The sequence below is a fragment of the Tympanuchus pallidicinctus genome, unplaced genomic scaffold, assembly GCF_026119805.1.
Source record: "Tympanuchus pallidicinctus isolate F22 unplaced genomic scaffold, pur_lepc_1.0 scaffold2, whole genome shotgun sequence".
Lineage (NCBI taxonomy): Eukaryota > Metazoa > Chordata > Aves > Galliformes > Phasianidae > Tympanuchus > Tympanuchus pallidicinctus.
In genome coordinates, this window is record NW_026294721.1 from 17197643 (window position 1) to 17220590 (window position 22948).

General features: G+C 39.5%; 1 protein-coding gene across 3 annotated transcripts in view; it reads left to right on the top strand.

The window, feature by feature from the left end:
- The window catches only part of RBPJ (recombination signal binding protein for immunoglobulin kappa J region), a 143760-nt gene that overhangs the window by 30960 nt on the left and 89852 nt on the right, over positions 1–22948 (top strand). The window contains exon 1 of one of the 3 annotated variants that reach the window (XM_052683320.1): positions 21386–21442. The exons of 1 other annotated variant lie outside the window; for it this stretch is intronic. In XM_052683320.1, coding sequence (XP_052539280.1) covers positions 21438–21442 — 5 coding nt within the window. In that variant the 5' untranslated portion in view covers positions 21386–21437. Of the gene's footprint in view, positions 1–21385; positions 21528–22948 lie in introns of those variants that run through there. One more of the 3 variants, XM_052683318.1, reaches the window with a different exon arrangement.

Genomic DNA, 22948 nt, shown 5'->3' on the forward strand with positions numbered 1-22948 from the left:
GAATTCCATATGCTGCAGTAATAAGAAGCTTCTAAGAAATGTGACTAATAAAGGAAATGTGCAGCTTAAGCTGTGAATTAATAATTGATGTGAATTGCAAACAGGATTTTGCATATGGTGCTTGTATGATTACAGATGAAGCTGAAATGCAAATAAAAGGCTTTGCAAAAAACAGTTGCACAACTCAGGACCCAGCTCCATTCAAGGACGTGCCCTTATAACATGGAAAAGACAGAGCTCATTCATGCACAATTTCATCTGGGCCTCTGACTTTGGTGTTAGAGAATGATTATGGTACACAGAGATGCTTCCAGTAAACCTGCATTCTTATTTCCAGCTCTGTATGTAGAATCATATCTGCTAACCTTGGAGACATAAACCCTGAGCCAAAAGGCAGCAGTAATGTAGGAAGCTGCAGAACTGGCATTGGAGCTGGAATGGGATGGAAGGAATCAACCAGACACTGCACTGCTTTAGGACAGGAATGAGTTAAAAGGCATGATTTCCATGTCATGGAAAATATTGTCACTTCACAAATTGCTTTCCTTCAGAATGAAAACAGTCTGAAATTTCCCATGGAAAGGAAATATTCTGTAAAAATGTGTCACAGTACAAACAGAAGACATTCCAATCCATAAAATAAGAATTTCTGCCTTCTCTAAGACAGAGCTGTCTATACATAAAACAAAATAACAGAATATCAAAGGTACTGTAAGTCTTTTCATGCCATATGAGACAGTACTGTGACACTACTATATGAGATGTCAGTAAGAATATTATTAAAATCCCCTCAAACAAATGACTTTTCGTTATGGATACAATTTTTAAATGCTTGTAGACCGTTTTTAGGGCAATTTGAAATCTTTACAAAATTAAGTCATTTTGGCTTTAGGTAAAATAAAACAACAACTTTTTAAAGCTCTTACAGACCAGTGCTTTGAAAAGATAAAGCCATGCCAATCTAGCATGGAATAGCAGTGCTGGTACATCATGTGAACAGGGCAACCAAACTACAGAGCAAAGTGCATTGGATCTGTTTTGAATTGACTCCTGTCATGATGTCCATCATAATGGTGTCTGCAAGTCTGAGAATGTAAAGTTGCTTGCTCTGCGGCCAACCTCTAACTACTAATAAGGGTTAGAGAGAAAGTTTCCTTGGAGGTGGTTCATCCCCTAATTGCTTGCACAGATTTTCTGAAGCTTTTCTCAGATGAAGCTAGTGTTAAGTACTGTCAGAAACAAAGATTTAGGCTTTGCAGACAACAGCAAATCCTCTGCTCCCATGGCCTGGCTGTCAGTGCCCTGGGACAGGTAGAGCTTTTGGTAGAGGTACACTCTGCTGGGGCCAGCTGCCGGCACAGGCAGGGCAGAGCACTGTCACAGTAGCCTAGAGGCAGCACAAGGTGCTGCAGCCTGCTGTGTCTGTCAGAGCCCTGCACCTTGGTTTGCCACTGCACTCTTAGATGGGGATGGGCTGAGGGGCCGCACAGTGGGGCTGAGGGCCAATTCCAACAGCAGGGTGAGTAAGAGGGCTTTCTCCCCTCTCTGTCCTCCCTCATTCCTTTGCCTTCCCTTCCAATGTCAGAAACAACCTGACCTCTCCTACTGGACATGAAAATGCAGTTTTGCCTGCTTTGTTGAGAATCGGAGTCTCTTCTGGTGCAGTAACCTGTAACTCCCTTTCCTAGAACAAGGACTCTGGCAATCTGAGTTTCTGAACACAGATAGATAAGGGCCTAGTGACATGCAAAATTATGTCAAAGTGAGATTTAGCAGTAATCATGTATGTCTGGAGATGGGGAATATATTAAGTATGGCCAGATATATTTGTGCTGGAGTCCTTGGAGCTCTATGAGTGTGACCAAGCTCTGACCTGAAAGATGGTGGGTAGCAAGCCAGCTTTAGACTTGGTTCTTGTCTTTTACCATGACTATGGTCTGCAAAGTTTTTCTTTCATCAGGCTGTTTAGAGTTGGACCTTCTGATCTGGTAGATTCAACATAAGATGAAATCAAACAAGCAAAGCTCCTAACTTTACACTGGTTTTGCTAGTGTCGTCCATCCCAGCGTTTCAAAGCTTTTTACAAACTCTATAAGGAAGGTCTGAAAAGGTGTCATTGTCTCACAAATGAAGAAATTGAAGGACAAAAATGTATGAAGGCTCATGCAGAGTGGTCATGAGTGTGAGAACAGAGGAATCTTTGCACTGCAACTTGAGCCCTTGACAGCAGGCACTGGGAAACGCTGTAACCACTTTAAGCCTTGATATTAGTTAATTGGTATTGTGTATCAGAAATGTTGCTATCATTATACGCACCAGAACTTTTGAAATATGTAGGCCTCTCCAAAAATAATGCCTCCTAATATCTTTTTTTTTAATACTTGCTGTGAGCATAGTTAAACCTGGCAGCAACATCCAGTACAAAGTCATCCAGTGCTTATTATCAACAGTTCTAATTAATCTCAAGTCAGCTCAATGTAAACAAAAAAAATACAAAACCAACAATAATTAAAAACAAAAACAAAAAACTTGCAGTCAATCTTCAGAAGCATTCTGTAGCATCTGGTAGATTCTCCCTCCTGCAATATTCTTATCAGTCAGTCTATCTGCCAGACCAGAACTGTTGTGAGCTCCTCAACATTGTTTTCTATAATAACAAACCAGTGTTTACAAGATGACATGACAAAACTGCAAAGTCATCTGAAAATACTTTCTTCCAGTGGTTCAATATGTAATTGATAAAGCGAGGCAAGTGTGAAACAGGTGTAAGAGGGATGAAATGGCTTAACTAAGGTCAGCCTGTGTTAAAAGATTAGGGGCTCAAAAGCATCAGTGAGGTGGTGGTGGGTTGGAGTTGTTGGAAGGGCTTGGGGGTATCATGCCATCTTGATGTAAGCGAACCATGTGCTTGAGTCATAAGTAACTATAAGCTCTAGAACTGGAAGCTATTTTGTTCACGTTCAAGTGGCCTGTGCATGGCTGTGCAACAATGAAACTTTGGCTGGAGAATTTCTACACAGTAGAGACAGGCAACTCTGCCAGGTACTGTAGGAGTGGTGAAAAGGAGTGGTAGGGGTGGAGAAAACTTGGACATGAAACTGCCCAATACTGACATGAGATAGGATATCCATATACATTCCTGGCAGATAGCTTATCATTAGTCATTATCTGGATTACTGTTTTCAGTTTTGTATTCCCCAGTTCAAGAAAGACAAGAAACTGCTGGAAAGAGTCCAGCAGAGGCCACAAAGATGGCTTCAAGCATCTTTTGTACAAGGAAAGGCTGAGAGACTTGGGACTGTTCAGCCTATAGAGGACTGAGGGGGGATCTTATCAATGCTTATAAATATCTAATGATCAGGTGTGGATAGGGCCAGGCTCTTTACAGTGGTGCTCAGCAGCAGAGTAAGGGACAATAGACACAAACTGGAATGTAAGAAGTACCAAAAAAACACAAGGAAGAACTTCTTTACTGTGATAATGACAGAACACCGGAACAGGCTGCCCAGAGAGGCTGTGTAGTTTCCTTCTGTGATGATAATCAAAACCTATGTGAATGCTTTTGTGTGTGACTTGATGTAGGAGAACCTACTTTAGCTGGAAGTTGGAGGTCCCATTCAACTATGATTCTGTGTTTGTGTGAAGGAAGTTATACATTTTTTTTTCCCCAAGAGGTTATTGCAGTCTTTCCTATCTCTAACTGAAATCTGTGCTTAATAACTGAGAGCCAACAGTGTACATATGTGGAGGAATTGCTCTGGGGATTGTGACACAGAAGGAGGAAAAATCTGTGACCTACCCCTGCTGCTGAATGGGTTGCTATGTCTCATGAACACAAGATCAGTTTGCCAAGTTAATTCCCCAAAATCTTTGAAATTTCAAAAAAACTTAAGTTGATCACAATGAAGTTCACTCAGCTCTGAAATAAGCTCGCTTTGCCTCTTACAGAGATCCTGGAGTGCAAAGCTGGAAGGCAGAAGACAGAGAGTGTGTCATATCTTATAAAAACAAAGTTATGTCAGTTTCTTAGAGAAGACTCATAATGGTCAATGCTCTTTTTTTCTTGGAAGGCAAAAAATAAATACAATTATTCATCAACTTGGCCAATTACAAGAGGAGATTTACTGTAAAATCTCTACTGTCAAGAGTCCAGTGAAGAGTCATCTGTGAAGATGATGAAGGAACTGTAACATCTCCTATATGCATAAAGGCTGAGAGAAGGTGCAGGGGAGGCCTTTTCTATATATATAGATATCTGAAGGTGAGTGCAAAGAAGTTGGAGACAGGCTTTTTTTATTAGAACCTAGTACCAGAACAAGAGACAGCAGGCACAAACTGGAACTTTGAACATCAGGAAGAACTTTATTGTGAGCTTGCTTTGGGAGTCTATGGAGTCTTCTCCTTGGAGATCCTCAGAAGCTGCTTGGTCAAGGGCCTGGGCACACTGCTCTGGGTGGTCCTGCTTGAGCAGTGCTTGGGATCAGATGGACATAGAGGTCCCTGCCAAACTCTGCTTTGCTGTGATTCTGTGAAAATATTTTCTGTTGTTAGATGTGCTGTCTTAGACTTGTTTATTCAGGACTTCATTTATCTTAGTAATCAATCAAACAACTGCACCAACTGCATAAAACAAAAATCTCCAATCTTGATGTTGTACTAGGGTACGTTTCTTCATATCACCCCTTCAGTTTGAATCAAAACAAAAACATTAGTTCTAAGTAAGTAAGAAGGCCATTCGAACAGTGAACTGGGTTAGGCAATGTGAGAAGTAGTCAGTCCTCAACCTGTTGCTGCAGCTCTGTGACTATAAGCAGGTGCCTTTCCTCATGCTTGTCCAGATGGAAAAAAGGAAAAAACAAAAGAAGCTATGCAAGCTGAAATGACATCTCTTGTGTGGTTATTCAGAACTGACTCAGCATCTGCTAGATGTGGAACTGTAGCCCTGAAAAGTGAAAAGAGGGGCTAGCATGAAACGGCCCAGTGGCTTTTTGAATTGTTTTGAGATGGATCATTTTGAGGACCTCCTTTCTGTTATTTTACCGTTACCTGAAGCACTGCCGAATTCGAACACTAGCTGTGACTGTGGTAGTGTCATGCTTACTTCCTCTTTCTTTAAATAACTGGTTAGAAGGAGACCCTTAGCAAAGTAACTGATTTTGATAGCACAGCTTTCTTGGCTATTTCTTTAGTATTGAAAATTCTCTCTCTCTGCCAGGATTAAATACTGTTTTTTCATGCATAAAGCTGAAACTCATTTTATCAGAATAATATGTTGCTTTCGACCATAGCCTGTTTTCACACATGATGCATATACTCACATCTTTCTTTTTACTGTGAATGAGAATCTGTATTTTCCCTTTTTATTTCTGTACTTTCATTCTCTATAGAAGCAAAATTAAACATTTTCTGTCACAGTGTATTAGTAGAGATTATACTTCAGTTAGATAATATATAGATTTTTGAATTTGGGAGCTCCTTCTTACTAGGATAGGAGTGTGGATATTAAGGACAGTGATGTCACTGATGTCTGCTATTTTTCCTTTTGCACACATGCTTGTTTTAAAAGAGTTGTATAGAAATCTTACAGCAGTGAAAACCAACAAAAATGGTCCAGTCTATATTTTCAGTGCTATTTTCAACATGTGGTTATGGCTGCCAGGAACACGGTTTCACCAGGCACACCCTTCTCCTTTTCCCAGCTTCCTCAAACAGTTCCTCGGTGCTTGAGCAGATTCACTCCACGTGGAGCAATTGTGCAATCTTGCATCATCCCTCACACTTCTCCTCCCCATTCTTCTTATCCTCCATGAAAAGACTTGCTCCAGAATATTCAGGACATAACCAGAGACTTGTTTTAATCAAAGGCCATACAGTAGGCATTGCTGTAATCGATTTGCATATTTTCTACCTATCAATTACCTACAGTTTCATTTCTAATGTATGTGAATTTCATATTGGAAATTTTTTTAACAATCTTTCTACCTCTGGCAGCAATTATTGCAGAAGACAAAATTTTGTTGGATTCTTTTCTCACATGACTTGGAATTCAGCAGAAAACTTAAAAATTTCCTAAGTTATTGGCATAGGTCTGCAGAATTGTAGCTGAAATTAGGAGTAAATGACAGGGATGAATACGGAGACCTTTCTGTGTTAATTTCAGTTAATATTGACATCTGCCTAATTGCTATTATATATTGCTTGTGTCAACATTGTACCTGGTCATTAATACATCTGTTTCAATACACATTCCTATCACACAAGGAAATAATTCTATTTAATGGATAAGGATTGAGAAACAGAAGTTAAGCAATGTATACAAAGTCACACAGGAAATGTATGGCTAAACCCTCATCTCCTGAATGACAGTGTGGTGGTGCAACTACAGCAGCAGCCATCTGCTTGCCAAAAAATGAGTTGTGCTAAAGGTCTTACCTCAGCTATTGTAAAAAATCAAGGTGATTATTAAATTCTAACATATTAAGAATGATGAAATGTATAGCCCTCTATGTAGTAATTATGAATCCTAGTTTAAATTCTACCAGTCATATTGCTCCAAACTGCTGCTGCTCAGAACACAGGGTTTTGGATGAAAATCTACAAAGGTTGACGTACCATTTTGGCAAGAAGTGAATGAATACTTTCATCACTGTTATGTAAAAAAGATATTTCCCTTCTGTTAATGTAAAGTGCAATTCTATAGAAAACTGCTTAATAAAATTGTTTAATGAAACAACTTCTTGTGACTCTAGTTACCAGCTAGATGTGTGGTTGATGTGTGCTTATGCTTATGTGCAGCATTCAGATTACCTTGCTCACAATATCTCGTATTCCCATGACACCGTTGAATGTTTTAGAAATATCCTGGTGGAACACAGACATTGGCTACCAATATAAGATTATTTTCAACAGCTTTGGATAGAATATTTAGATAAATTCAGCTGTGAAAGTACAGTTGTTTGTACACCCTCTTAGACTTCATATGTTTCTTTAGTAATCTATGTAGTGCTTGTATAACCAAGGGCATGGACTACTGTGCCATTCTTGTTGGTCCCTTGACTCATGTCCCCTCATGACCATGAGGTACAAGCGTGTTGAATTCACCACATGACAGTCCCTCTTACAGCTCCTCCAAAACCTCTTGTTCAGGTTTTGGTTTCAGTTTACCCCTTGCCTTTTTATTTACATGCTCCCATCCAAGTCCTGTGAGGCTGTAGGAGACCTGCCCATCTGTTCCCTCTGCTGTGCTCCATCTGCTCTCTCACAGCCTCGGTGGGGTGCTTGTTGTGGATCCCGGGCACAAGGAGTCTATTTTCATTCTCTCATCTGTTATGTCTCTGGCAGAGAGCTGCTGCACAAAATCCATCAGTCCCTTGGTTGTTGTCAGAGATCCTTGGAAGGGTGTTTCTTTCGGTGTCCAAATAGGATTTTTCATTTCTAACCTATGACCATGAACACAATCCCTTTCTTTCATTTGTTGCCCCCCATCACTGTTTTATCTCTAGTTTCTTTTTCTTTTGCTCACACTCTTTGCCTGGAGATTGTGGGAAGAGGGTGTTCAGCTTCCTTTGAGATTGGCTAAAGCCTGTAACTTCTGGAGGAAAACCCACTAACAACAGTGACCAACTCCAGGCGCGCTCAGAGGAGTGTAAGAACAGGATAGACAACCAGCAGTATTTTCCAGATTGCTTCATATCTACCCACTGACGTGTAGTCTATCTGATGTATCTGTAGGTCACAGTTCTCCTTTGAATATGATAAATTTGCTTTACTTTTAGGTAGAAGTCATTTGGAGGTACTGAGTAAGATGTAGATTTGGGTACAGGTATTATTGCAAGCCTCTGGGCAAAAGCATCAGGAAATGTTCTGGAACAAACCTTTCTGATGGGAAATGAACGCAACTTTTTTTTTTTTTTTTTTTTTTTTTAAGTTCTGGGTGCCTTAATAAAAACTCAGCTGATATTCTGTACAGTGAGATGATGGTTCACATTAACTGGGGGTAAGGCCACTTGCACAAGCTTCCTGTATTAGCTTTCATGTCCAGAGTGAATATTCATACAGATTTTCAAACTTCTTTAGCCACTCCAAATAATTTCACATCAAGGAAAAATGCTGAGAAACTCAGCAGTGAGGTATCCATGAGTGATATTAAGTGGACAGTTTCATCCTTTTTAATTCTTCAGTTATCTTCTTGTGGTGGATACTTAGATATTTGGGCATAAGTGACTAGTGAAGAAAAGGAAAAAGCGAATGGAAGCTCGGAGGCTTCAAAAGTGAAAGTACCAGTGAAGAGTCCTTGTGAGTGAAGTAATGATGCCATGAAGAACATTAAACAAATTCAAATGAGCGAATCAGGGCTAACAGCATGATTACTAGTCTGACTGGTGTATTAAGCAAGGATGAAGAAAGAATTAGGTCTTAGAGCAACTATTCTGTGCTATGTTGTTGCTCAGAGGTGGTGCTGGGGGAGTCCCTGATCCTTTCGTGCTCTAATAGACTGCTGACTAATGGAGTGTTTGGTACACTGGCACAGGGGAAATGAAACTAGAACTTGCAAACTATCAGATTTGCATTGGAAGCTTCGGAAATAATATAGAAGTGGACAGTATCACCCTGATCTTACCTATATTCTTAAAGAGGTTCTAGAAAAACTTGCTGATAAAATGATTCAGCACCGAGTAATACGTGAGAGTGTTCCTATCAGGTGTTGACAACTAGCATCAGAAATACATTCCTATCAGCTATCCATAAATCCCATCTTCTCTTTCTCCTCTATTGGGTGTGTGTTCATGAGGTTTGACTAACCTTGGTAAATAATGCTAGGTAAAATCATAGTATTTGATTTCATGACAAGAGGAGAGTAAACACTGCGGTTTAGAGTTAGTCAGCTTGAAATAAAGTCCTGCCACAGCCAAAACGCTTTTCAAATGAGGTAAGTAGCCAAGCAAAGATTGATTAAGCTCTGTGTGAGGTCTGTTGTCTCTGATAAGTACAACTCTGCTAGTTTTGTACAGCAGTATTCATCTTTATTGTTGTCACATTGACAATCCAGAATTTCTGTTTTGAGCAGACCCATGGTATCTTCTGCCTGTAAAGATACTCCTTGCCTTTAAGATTTCAGTTAAGTACCAAATTTTTTAAGTTGCTTGGGTACTTGCTTTATTTCTCAGACATCTCAAAGAGAGGTTCCATCTTTCATGTGAGTTACCTAGATGAGTGAGAACCTAACTCCGGAATAAAATGCTTCAGCTGAATTCTGTTATTGGCCTTATTTAGGTATATGTAGATATGGGAAGAGGAGTACATTTCTGCTAACTTCACGGTGTAGATGTTCACAGTTTCTTCTCTGTGACTATATTAATGTCAGGAACTGGGGAACTGGGCAATGTCTATCTGAAAAAAATTTTTAGGTAGTCACATAAGGAACAAGATAGATAGCAAATGACCCTGTAGAATAAGTACTAATACTATTTGTTAAGGCTATTGAAGTGTTGGGATCCAGATGGAATCCCCTGGAAAGCTTGATGAACACAGAGTCCTAGAATCATAGAATCATCAAGGTTGGAAAAGACCTCTAAGATCACTCAGTCCAACCGTCCATCTATAACCAATGTTTCCCTCTAAATCATGTCCCTCAGTACAAGATCTAAATATTCCTTGAATACTCCCAGGGTTGGTGACTCCACCACATCTCTGGACTGCCCATTCCAGTGCCTGACCACTCCCTTGGAGAAAAAGTATTTTCTAACGTCCAACCTGAATCTCTCTTGCCACAACTTGAGGCCATTCCCTCCAATTCTATTGCTAGTTACATGGGAGAAGAGGTCGACTCCCATCTCACCACGACCTCAGGTAGCTGTAGTGATTGATAAGGTCTCCTCTGAGCCTCCTCTTCTCCAGACGAAACAATCCCAGCTCCCTCAGCTGCTCCCCCTAAGACTCCTCCAGACCCTTCATCAGCTTCGTTGCCCTTCTTTGAACACACTCCAGGGCCTCCATATCTTTCTTGTAGTGAAGGGCCCAAATCAACGTTATAAGGTTTATTACCTGTGTTGTGAGAAAGGAAATCACTACACAATTTATAAAAACCTTGGGAAACATGGGTCAATTTACTGTTAGCTCTTTGGCCAACAAGACAAAGTCCCAGCATGCTGACAAATCCACTGAAAATGGAAATTAGGTCTAAGCACAACTCTAGTGAATAGCGAAGGTCTTAAAATCTGTCTTCTCTTAATGACTGGGTCAGGCAGATTTTACATTTCATCACAGCGACAGGACAGAATCTAATCTGAATCTGATCCACAACACTTAAAAGATTACTCTGGAGGTACTGCAAAGCATAATGATTAGCAGGACGTAGCAGTGAATTAGCACATGACATGACAAGTGGAGCTAAATAGCACTTTCATTTTCTACCCTGAAAAGTGAAAAGGATAAAAGAGAGTGATGGTGGTGGAAAGCAATTCAGTGTTCATAGAATTCAGCCATATGAACAAAAGATGCAGCTGGTATTTGACTTGGTGTTACAAAAATTGATGATTTCATATGGGGATGCATTATTATATATCTCATTTCCAAATTACCTAGCTTATTCAAGCAAATCTTACCAAAATGTATCAATTAGATTAGCTCAGTGCATCAATCAGCAGCATTCAAGATGTGCTGACTTCAGTTTTTGTGGTGTCTTCTTTGCAGCATTGTTACTCTTACAAAAAATTGTTTCTGTGGTCCTTTCAGATTTCCAAAGCTGGCTGCATCCAAGTTTTTTCTAGCAGTGGACATTTTGGGTAGTTAGGAACAGCTATTTCCAAAACCACATTTAATTTATTTATTACCTCATCCCAGAACTTATTTTACCCTAGAGCACAACTAAAACATATGTAACTAATTATCCTGAGAATGTCCACAGCTCCCACAGCTCCAGTAAATACAATTCTTTTTTCCTCTTTTCTCATTTTTTTTTAATCCTGCTATTTTTCATCCTTTCTGATGTCAGCTAAGTCCTACAGAGAAATTTTCACTGAATAAATTCCCATTTGCATTCATGTGCAAATTCATTTATGTTTTAGAATATTGTTTCAGAATATCTTCTTCTCTTCAAGTAATAACCTAGATTTTGGTCCATGAATCCTTAAGTCAGTTTCTGACACTTAGGGATATTAAACCAGAAAGTCACATAATGAAGACACCAAGGCCCAGATTTAGACCATTTAAATTCCTTTTTAATCTCCATTCCTGGTAATTTCTCTTGGCTACACATGGCTGAAGGTGCAGAGCCTGCCAGGAAGAAATATTAGGCAAGAAGAATAAAGTAAAATTTAGCCAATATAAATGAGATTTTGGGTCTCTGATTTTGATTAAAAACCAAACCACAAAAACTCTGAGTTCTTCAGGAAAGAAAGTTGTCCTATGAACCTGAAGATTGTTTAAATGCAGCTATTTTCACTGTCCTCCTTCCCAACACAAAAAAGAATAAACACAAAATACTTAGTGAAATGCAGTGGAATCATAGGAGCAATAAAGTCAACTCATTCTGCTTAGAATTCTTTTTGATGGAATATCTGTGAAGTTTGGGTGATAAAGTGAATCCAGATTCTCAGACTGTGATAAAGTGTTTAAAAGCAAACAAGAAAAAAAAGCAATATAATAAAGTTTGAGGACAGTTTCAGTCAGATGAGTGCTAAAATTTTCTCCACAGATTTTCTGTTCTTCATTGCCACAGAATAGACTCTTCTAACTTGCTCGTGGGAATCAGGAGGGTTGCACATTAGAAGTGTGTTCTGGCCCTACTTCAATGCAGTGTAGAGAACCAAACCTGTTCAGTCAAAGAATTAGAAGCAGCTTAATTCTCATGGAGAGGAGTTCCAAGTATGCTAATTTATCTTATCAAGAATGCTGAAAAATTAGCCTGAAGCAGCCCTCACCAGTCTGAAAAACAGATGTGTGTACCGCAGAGAAGTTAGTAAATACTTACAGGTCTTGTTTACATTACAGAGGACCCAGAAGCTCAGCACATTTCATATTCAGGCTCTTGACCAGAGGTAAAATTCTAGCATCAGAGAAATCAGTGGCAAAGCTCTCCTGAGCTTCAGTAAGGCAAGATCAGCCTGATTAGGCTAATAGAGGACAAGGACTTTTTCAACACAAGAGCAGTTTCATAGCAGCATTCAGAGTATCTGACCATGGAATATGATTCTGTGGCTGATTCTGTTAGCATTTCTTTGTGGGAGTGAGTTCTCATTGAAAGTGTTTCTAATCCTGTAAACAAAGAAATTTAATCTTGGCCAATCTATGTTTGTAAAATCCCTTCATATTTTTTCCATGAATATGAAAAGGAATATTTTGCATTCCTGCTTTTTTTTTTTTTTTAATTAGTCAAATGACAACAGTATGTTTTATTCCATAAATGACTTGTAAGTCAGTGTGTCCCCAGAAATATTAATCTTCCAGACAAGAAAAGTGGATTTAATGGAAGACATAGAATAAGGATCTGCCCCAGATTTTTAACTAACTGAGTTTCCATATACTCTGTTGGACTTTTGGGGTACAACTATCTTTGGGAGTGTGAACTACATTTGAGAAAATTTATACAGAAACTTATCCCACATGTTCCTGCTGTGTATGTCATTTGTTTTACTTGTTGTCCACTGAAGCTAATGAGCCTATCCACAAGAGTAAACATAAGATGATAAAATTTTCCCTGTTTAGACCCTAGTTCACATCTCAAGATGTGTGACCAAATGTTGGACATTCCATTCAGAAGTCCAGATGAACTCATCATAGATAACTCACTGTGTTTCCATCTGTTTCAGATTTGGAGAAAACTATTTGGTTGGAAGAAGAAAAATACATTTTGTATCATTTTAATGCTGAACAGATTTAGTGACATACTTGCTTATTTAATCTACAATATAAGAGAATCTAATGAACTGAGTGAGATACATATCTTGGCTTCAAATCTGTGCTAAGAGACACCAGAGAAGCTCCATTTGACTTAAATGGAATAGCATTTTTGTTAATGAGTGCAAAATGTATTCCGATGAAAAATATGTGCAAGCATGAATACAAATATTTCAAACTATTGGAAATTACTTAACAGTTCATCTGCATCTTGTATGTGTGTTTTTTCAGAGGAACAGTACTGTTTAGTCAATAAAGAAGTCTGTTTTTCTCCACTGAAGAGTGACTCCCACTCACAATAGCTGCAGAAATAATAGCTAAGTGAATCTTCCAAATGCTGCTAGGAGAATGAAGTGCAGTGTTGTGCTGTGCATCAGACACTGCTGTTGTGTGTGCCAGACAGGTTACCTTTGATAAAACACAGCCTGGGGCTGTCCAGTGCCAAGCACCTCCTACAGAGCTCATGGCCATCTGCAACATATCGGGAAAATAGGTTTTCTCAGGATGGTCCCAATATGCTTCCTTTCTGTTGTACTGAATACACAGAGGGGTAACTGACATAAAAAATAGGCCTCCCCATAGACCAACTTTGCTGGGGAAATTTGCAGCTTCCAGTGACTGTGACTGGGGAAGATACCAGGTTTCTTACTCCTTTCCCAGCTCTGCTGCATCATTTGCTCCTGTCACACGCACCTGGGAGGCCTCAAAGGAGCAATGCCAGGGTGCAAACTGAGCTGAAGCTATCCTGTTGTTTGTCTGTGTGGGAAAGGACCATACAGACAAGGTACAAAGGTGGGAAAGAGAAGTATTAACTGCATCAAGGGTTGAGCCATATTCTTAGTGGTTGTTCCATTTTGCACTGGTTTAAAGCATGGCCCAGTAGAGCTGAGAGTATGTTTTCAGTTACCAGCAGCAGGTCCACAACTTTCTCAGATCAGCTACTGTAAGGCCTCGTTTTATAGTCCCTAGCTCAAAATTCATCTATACTTTCATTTGTTTGCAATATTTTTTTTTTCCCATGCTAAGTAATGCCTATAAGACACTGCAAGCAATACTGCAGAACAATGCAAGGGTTCAGAATAAAAATTGAGTCTAATTTTAATTTATGTGTTTGTTTTGTTGTGCAGTTCAGGTTTCTTAAATGTTGTGTTGTCAATTGGCTTCCCTACAGTTGTTCTGTCTTCTAAGTTGTAGGATAAAAGACACGATTCTTAAGCACTGAGACTGGAGTTCCTCCTTCAGTGCAACTGAATTGAGGGAAAAATCAGAGGGCTGCTTCTTTCAAAAAAATTATACAGTATCAAATTTTATAGAAGTTTATTTGGGCATTCTTCTATGAAACATCACGAGTGTTCTGGCAGATCTTCTTGTTAGAAAGTGTCACTTTGTTGTTGCAATCTAACTTTGTAATGCCAATTCACCAAAAATTGACAGGATATCTTTTCCAGATGAAGAATTGAATGGAGAAATCAAGATACGAGAACAGCTCTGGCTTTCTCCCAAGTGTGGGGGAACCAACTTTCCAAGTCCATTGTGATTACTGGAAGCTGTGCATGTCACACTCACCATTTCCTGAGGTAGAACAGAAAGAAAAATGTAGTTGAAAGTCTTATCAGCCACTCTGAAACCTGGCAAGCTTACTCTAGCATTGGGCTATTAAAGCCAGTGCTCTCAGTTATCTTTGTGGTTGCAAACTTGCAGCAGTATTGCAAAAGAAAGTGTAGGACAGACTGACTGAACAGATGGCAGAATTAGAGAAAGATTAACTGAAGTGCAGGTGGGAAAAGAGAGATACAAGGCAGAGGCTGAGAACAGGAATGTGAGCTTTACATGCTGGATTTCATTCAGAAGCAGGTGGTAGTAGAAATGGGATTATCCTTTGTATCCTTTCCACTGACCCTGACTGTCCTTGTAATCTTCAGGGATCAGGAGACTTGGAGTACTACAGTGTCATAAAGGATTCTCAAATACTAGCAGAAGGTGGGCATTTTTGGCCATGAAGGTGAATCTCCTTCCTTCCAGCCTCTGTGATGTAAAATTATAGTCACAACAGGGGCAATAAGCTTTCTTGTTGCTGTTCACCAGGTAGGTGAGATTTCCTGCCCATCAGTTTAGGCAGTTGCATTTCTCAGATGTAATCTCACATAGCACTTCATTCATTAAGCCTGTTTTCTCTGAGCCTCTTCAATCTTGTTAACTGCGATCTTTTCTGGATATATACTGTCCTATACAACAGGCAGAAGAGACATTTGTTATTTGGACAGTGATATATACAAGCAATATATCTTCACAGAATTATAGAGTAACAGAATGTCTTGAGTTGGAAGGGACCTTAAAGATCATCTAGTTCCAACTCCACTGCCATGGGCAGGATTGCCACCCACTAGATCAGATGTTTTGGAGCAGTGATTTAACAACTAATAGTTTCCTTTAAAAATAAATAAAATATTCTTTTATAAAGATGTATTAATCATCTTCTAAAAAATCTGGTGTCTACTATCAGAGAGGACGATTTGAACACCGGTATGCTAGTAGTCTTAGGGCTTCTGGTACAGGTAACTACCAGTTTCTAAAAGTGTATTTCTCTCACAGAAATGCCTTTAAAAATATATTGAGATCACTTGATGGAAATCAAAATGGAAGTGTTACTATACAATGTGCCTGTCTCCTTAAAGATTTGTAACGATCAGAAGTAAGTGAATCCTGCACTCTCAAGAGGATCAGTTATACAATGCTATCCAGTATTCATGTGATCGTGGGGTGACACTGAGGTCAGCCTGGGCACTGGGCACCTCCTGGGGCCTTTGCAAAAAGCCACTCAGCTGGGTCCTCAGCCCTCATTTGCTGTCTGGGTAAAAGATGTCATGGGCACACTGAGGTCATGTAGCAATCATTTCTTCCTTCTGCCATGTGTAAATGGAATAAGAAATGAGAACGTTATGTGAAGAACACTGCAGGGAACACTAAGCAAAAATTGTTCTACAGTTGGAAAAATGTAATTATTAGATTTCCTCTTTCTGCTTCTATAAATTGCAGTGCAAGGAGAAGGGGAAATGTAGAAGGAGGGAAGAAGGCTGAAGTTCAAATTTTAATTAGCCATTTACATTGTAGTTGGAACATAGACCAGGAAGTCTTCTGATCAGAAGTGATACTTCCTGAAGTTGTCTCAAGTTCTTAAAAGTTTAATGCTGAATTTTATTGCACTGTCTCAGTAATGCAATGAACTCTGCAATGAAATGGTCGCTCTCTAGTGTGTGGTGTGTAACTTCTTCAGTGTGCAAAGGATCACTTTGCTGCAAATAACACTTCAGCCTGAAAGGCAGAAAAGTAGTGTTTTGCAAGTCACATTTTTCTTTCCCAGTTCATCTCGTGTTCCCTGTAGCTGATGGAAAAACTACCAAAAACAGTGGACCAAAGAAGGACAAAATGAGGAGATGGATGGAAAAGCTGGTAGTCTTTCATATTTAGTTTAAGACACTTGAACTTTGAGCATTCATGGTCCTGTGACTCTGAGTCATGTCTGTGTTCTCTGAAATATGTTGGCTTCCCTTCCAGCTCCTCTTCTCTGTGATGTCCTCTGGTTCAGTTACTCATATTCAATCACATTTCAAATCTGCTCTCTTGCTCTATTGAGTGCTGCCATGTGTACCACTAACAGAACAGCACTGGTATGGCTGCAGTGCCACAAGATGAGTCCCACGGCTGGAGCATGAGCCCTGTGGGAAGAAGGTTGGTCCAGGCAGGTGGAGCGGGGCAAGGAGCTGCTGTATACTTCAGACAGAACAGTGCATCACGGACCAGTGAGCACTGAGCCTCATCTACACATGTGGCTCACATCTGCCAGGTTCTGAAAGATGAACTAGTGATGACCATTTGCAGATTGATCAGTCCTTGTACACATGGGGATGTAGTTTGGTAGCATTAAGAAGAACTCACCTTACATGCGTTCAACTTGTATTTGCTGGATATATAATGGAGTACTCTAAGTGAGATTCTAAAAATAAGAGCCAACTTTCTGTATTTAAAAGTCTTGCACCCAGGAGAGGATGACTTAAAATAGGAATTGCACCTAGCAGTGGAAGAGTGCTCAATGGTTTTGTTACTGTATGCTATTAGAATGGGGCATGAAATGATTCCAGAAAAACTGCAAGCCAGCTCTCCAAAGCTGAAAGCAGTTCCCAAGCATAGTTAATTAGGAACAGAAAATTAACATGAGAATTGTTCATTAAAATTAGTACTGTTTAAGAATCTACTGCTGTTTTTTCCATGTACCGCATAAAGGAGAAGTAAAAGGAAACAAGACTAAGTTACAAGTCAGTGTGCAGAGATGATAAAGGGAAGTAAAAAGAATAAATGGATTATTTAGAGATAATTCTGTTCCATATTTGCAGCAGAACAGGAATGCATATTGCCCCAGATGGATGGGAAACAGCACTGCACTGTGCCATTATCTGCCTGACACAGAGCTGTGTAGCTGCCTTTAGTGTGCCTTGCCATTCTCTGGAGCTGGAGCATTAATCTGACATATGGTGGGCATATGGGAGGAAATCTTCAAATACTGAATTCCAAATGAATGGGCTTGTATATTTACAGGTTACCTACAAACAAAGGTACATTTATCGCCCTGTCACAGCAATGTATCTGTGTACCTATGTATCTTCTTGGCTATATCACTCAGCACTGCCATACAGTCAGGCTGTTTCATGCTTGGATCATTTCATGACCAGCTTCACTTTTTAACCCTACACTCGCACGAGTCAAGGAAGCAACAAACTATTGCACAGCAATTAGGTTATTGGTGATAAAAGATCCCCTACAGTTTAACCTAACTATACCTTACAGATAAGTTGAAAGTAAGGGACGGTTTATTCATGTACACATTATGTAGGTGTTAGCAAGTGAGAAGTGACAAGTTGCCATCCTGTGTGGTAGTAAAAGAAAGACACTAAGAAGTGATAATGAAAGAGGAATCAGAAAGAAATGGGGTGCAAAGAAGAACAGTCTCAATGCCCCTTAGATGCATCATTTGAGTAAACATTTAGAGAATACTGGAAAATTGGGAAATTTCCAAAGAGAGATGGGATTGTGCTGTCTACTATTTTAAGATCTAAAAAGAGGTTATCCAGAGGTGTCCAGTTCATATGAAACATATTTGAGATGAATTCTTCATAAAGATAATTGAAGTTTCAATCGTGTATCAAAAATGTAAGTATAAAATTATATTGAATTCCATTTGATACAGTTTTTTAGTTTCCTTGAAAAAATTGATTTTCTGCAGTGGGATTTCTTGCAGGATAGCATGTGTGCTGGATGCTGTTACAACAGACTTCCAATCTGATATTTATTTCGAGGGCATAATAAATTTGCTGTCAGAGAAAAAAAATGACACCTGAATCATTTAGATTCTCTTCACCAATTTAAATATCTTGAAGACATCCATAAAATACATCAAGAAATCAAGTTGTTTCCCAGAGTTAATTTGGATTTTTCGAAGATTCATTTCTCATCAGTTTCCCACAGTTGACCAATGTCCAATTAAAGTTGACTTTATGTAGAAGTTTTGATGAAGACTTAGGAATATTAGTAAAGGGAAGATGGCCAAAGTCTATTCTGCCTAGGGATCTCCTCTGATGGGACTCAGGCAGAGACTTGTCTCATCTGGAAGTACTGAAGCTAGCAGACAGAGAGGGAGACCTTGAAGTTTGTCTTCCAAGGAAAACTTAACCCAAGTCAGCACATGAGGCTGCAGGTTTATTAACTGGTGTGGTATGGTGTGGTGTGGTATGGTATGATGTGGCTGTAGACAGTGAAGTCATAATCAATGCCACATCAGTAGTCATGAATGAGGATAGTGGCAGGAACTGACTGGTACTATTCATGATGAAAATTTTTCAATAGGAAAATGTACATCTCTTGGGAAAAAATAATCATTCTTTCAGTTTTCTTTTTAAGAGTGAAAAATATTTCCTCCTTTCTGCTCTTCTCTTTCACCAGGGAAGATGAAATGGAAAGAGAACACAGGAAAAGAAAGCAAACCAGCAAACCTGTAGCAGATAGGGTATTTTTCTGACATGTTTTCTAAGAAAACATTTTTTTCCCTGGCTCTAGTAAGCGTGACAGACTTGCTGTGTTCTGGTGCTTCCTACACCATCCAGATGGCAGCCAAGTAGAAGTAAGGGTATTTGTTTTGGGTTCTTTTTTCTTGTGGCGTTTTCACAGAATTGTTCCGTCTTCATCTTTTTTATTTCCATTAGAACTTAACACAAAGCAAACCCTAATATTTGCAAGCATTTCCTTAGTAACTAGCACTTAAAATAGTAAAATCTCAGCATTGACCTCATTCCTTGCTCTCTGCTCTCCTTCATTTGATATAGAGGATTCTAAGAAAAGGAAATGGGATGGGCAGGCATGGTCCAAGCAAGGGATTAGCTCTGTGAAGACCTGAATCCAGGAAAGGAGTTCATCAGAGAAGTTGTCTGTCAGATGCTGCTGTATATATGCTGTTGAAAATACCACTTTTTCTCTTATTGCAACAAAACTCTATTAACATCACTATTTAACTTCCACTTTTTGTGTTTTCCTTGGAGAGAAAAACTGCCAAAAGGAAATTCTTTTGCCTACGGCCAAGTAATTTTATTCAAAACTCTTGTGTTGGAAAGGGGTTGCTAAAATCCCATTGGAATCTCCCTTCTGCAATGTTTCTGTACAAACACAGCATGGCACTATGTTAAATCACCATGGCTAAATGAGCTCTGCAATCCATGACCTCAGAAAAATAAACTGATCATATGGGTTGTATCACAATAGAAAAGATGAATACAGAATATATCTTCTTTAATTAGGAAATCTTTCTGTTCCAGGTATTCAAAAAGTGAGGCTAATTCGTGTGAGCATATTACATCTGGGCAGACTTAAAAATGCATCAACACAGAATATTTTAAAGTTGCAGCTTCCTAGGGGAAATTCAATAATTTTTTAGGGCCAAACACTGAAGCCAATAGGATTTCGTTCTGTAAAATCAGAATAAAACAAAACAGCCCCATGTTTCCCCTTGACTACTGATGACAGGCACCAGAGCTCCACAAAGGAAAACAGAAAATGAGCAGTAATGAATTTAGAAGTGATGTTGCCAAGTTACAATACTATCTTCATTTAAGTCTGTTCTAAGAATTTTTCCAAGGTATTCACAGGAAATAAATAGCTTATGAAATCAGCAGTATAGTTTCAGTGGAACCATTGACATACCCAAGAGCCCAAGTTAGAGCTTTTTCATGTGAGTGAGACTATCACCACCAGCAGAACTAAGCATGGTTCAACAGTCAGTTGAGTCAGTAAGGTAGTTTGGCAAAAAATGTGGGTACAATCACTCGCTCTGTCCTGATTTTTGCAAGTCTTTGGTACTTCAGGATGATCCGTTGTGTTCCATTGGATACTTTTACACACAATGACCACATCAACTCTTGACATTTTCACATCATGCTAATTTCTAAGGTCAAATTTCAGACACTAAAAGAAAGTCCACACACGAGCAGTCTTTGAAAACAGGATCATCACATTGGCAAGGCATAGGTTACTTCCTGAAGGGCTGACTAACTGCACTGTCATGGCTGTTGTCTTACCAGTGCCTGCTGTTCTGTTAACATCACTGGGTTCTTTGGATGTAAAATGAGAGCATCAATAACCTCCTCCTGCCTGGCACATATGTAAAGGGGAAAATATTACAAGACAGACAGGCATGTGGGTGTTTCTTGTAAAGGACGCTGTCTAGCATCTCAGAACTGTTTTTCTTACAACTCCATGAATTTTGTCAAGTGGTGATGTGATTTCACAGTTTTATCCTTTGCCTTGCATTCATGCTCTCTTGCTCCTCTCTGTCACATCCATGTTTGAAGAGCACAGAATCCCGGAGGAGTGGTGAGGAAGAGACAGACAGCTGTCACAGCTGCCGATGCCGGGGCTGTGTGAGCTGCAGGCTTCAAATGCCACTGGCAATGCCATTCAAAACAGTCATATGAGTCATATGTTGAGTCGCCTGCTCAGGTTGAGGTTTGGATGGACATAATGACTGCTTCTGTACATAAACAAAGAAATATACTGTCCTACAAAGTAGGAAGGAAAAAGCTCTTTGAGGCTGTTAGAAGTTCAGGCAAATCTCTCTGCATCCCCTCTGCCTTTCTGTGGGTAAGATGCCTCATACACGATATATGTTCCACATGACTCATTTTCCTTCTCTTACTTATAAAACAAAACTTTCAGTCATTAAAAGCAAGTCTCTGGCATTTTGTATTCAGTAAAAGTTAAATGACTTCTCTAAAATCTTTCTGAATTTCTCTGCAGTGGGTTTGTGAGGTTGTGTCACAGATCTGACAGTCATAGTGAAAGAGGAATATAGCCTGCTCCATATACAAATGAGGAAGTCTGCTCTTTTACGTAGAATCAGTATACTGCACATGAAAGATCTGGAAAGCTTGCCTTTTCCACCTCAAGCTGAAAATACCATAGCTCAGCCCAGAAACCTCTCTGCTTGGGAATTGCAGAGGATGGGGTAAGGCTGTTCTGTGGCTCAGTGATTCAGGGCACTGCAAGAACGTCGCATGCTGATGCTGTAAGCCAAGCCAAATGAAAGTCTTGTAAGTGCTTATTGTACGATTTAAACACACTCTTAAACCTTTCTGCACTGTTACTCTGCTTTCATCTTACTTTATATTAGCTCTTTTAACAATACGTTTAAGATATTTTAACAATATATTTATATTTTGCATGAAGAGAACTTCATGCAAAAATTGAATAATTAATTAAATGATCTATGTCTAGTGCCATAAAGCAGAACTATGTCAGTTTTTATTGAATTGAATTATATTTTGCCTGCCCTTCCTAACTAATATTGAAAGTTCTCATACTGGAAGATGAGGAGACTGCTCTGAAGCTGAAATTTTCTCTCTGTGAACCATATAGCTATAATTTTAGGCCTTTGAGGAAAGTCTAAATGTCTCTCTGAACAAGTGCTGTTGCTGCTCTTGAGGTGTCTGATTCAAGCAGACAGCCTGTGTGTAACTGGTCCCTCTTGCCCGTGAGTCCTTCCCTCTAGGTGGAATGGTGAGATCTGAACAGGCATCTGAACCTCCATGGCATGTGTGTGTGCAGGATGACTGAACTTTTGCATGGTGGGGAATCGATGTTTCATGTTCATAGGCCTTTGATAAGGATCTTGAGGATCACTGATAATCTTATTGATTGTTCTGTGCCTCTGAGCAGGAGGGAGGAGTTAACATTAACCTGAAAGACAAGTGAGTTGGCTACAAGTTTCTGCTCTTGCTTGTTGCCTCAAACAGCTTCTAGAATACTGCAGTTAGAATACTGCAGTTTTTGCTTTTACCATTCAAGAATTGTCTTAAAAAAATAATGAACTCAAAGATGATCCGTAGCAACAGGTAAACAATGGGACAATGTACAGAAAAAGATTTGAGGAGCTCTGCATATTGGGTGGATGACAAAGTTGAGGGAAAGTCTGCAAATCATGCTCTCTGAAGAAGAAAAGAACATGATGGAAAGAAGGGCTTTGCAATCCAATGAAAAAATATGTAACTAAGTAAATGAGATCTGAGGCCTCCCCTAAAATCCCAACAGAAAAGAAAAGCTTTCATATGAAGTCCAGCAGCTCCATTTTTGGTCTGACAGAGATGAAAGCAAAGGGAACTGTTCCTGCTGCTGGGTCAAGTGAGGGCACTGCCTTGGCAAGATGAGGTGTGGCCATGGCTTTGGCCCAGCAGCAGTGGCAAAGATGTGTTGTTGCATTAAATGTGGAGATGCACTGGGGAGGTACACAGGAAGCCCAGCAATGAAATGCCTGTACCATTGACAGGACACATGAACTGCTGCAAGTTTCTCCAGAAGCATGGATTGATTTTAGTACCCTTGGTAAAGCAATCCTTTTATCGTGCATTAAGATTGAGTAAATAAGAAAAAGAAATAAAAACTAAAAAGAGTAACAAATCTCTTTTTGGCTTTCAGAGAAAGTACTTTTTAAGTTTATTTTTTGGGTCAAATGATC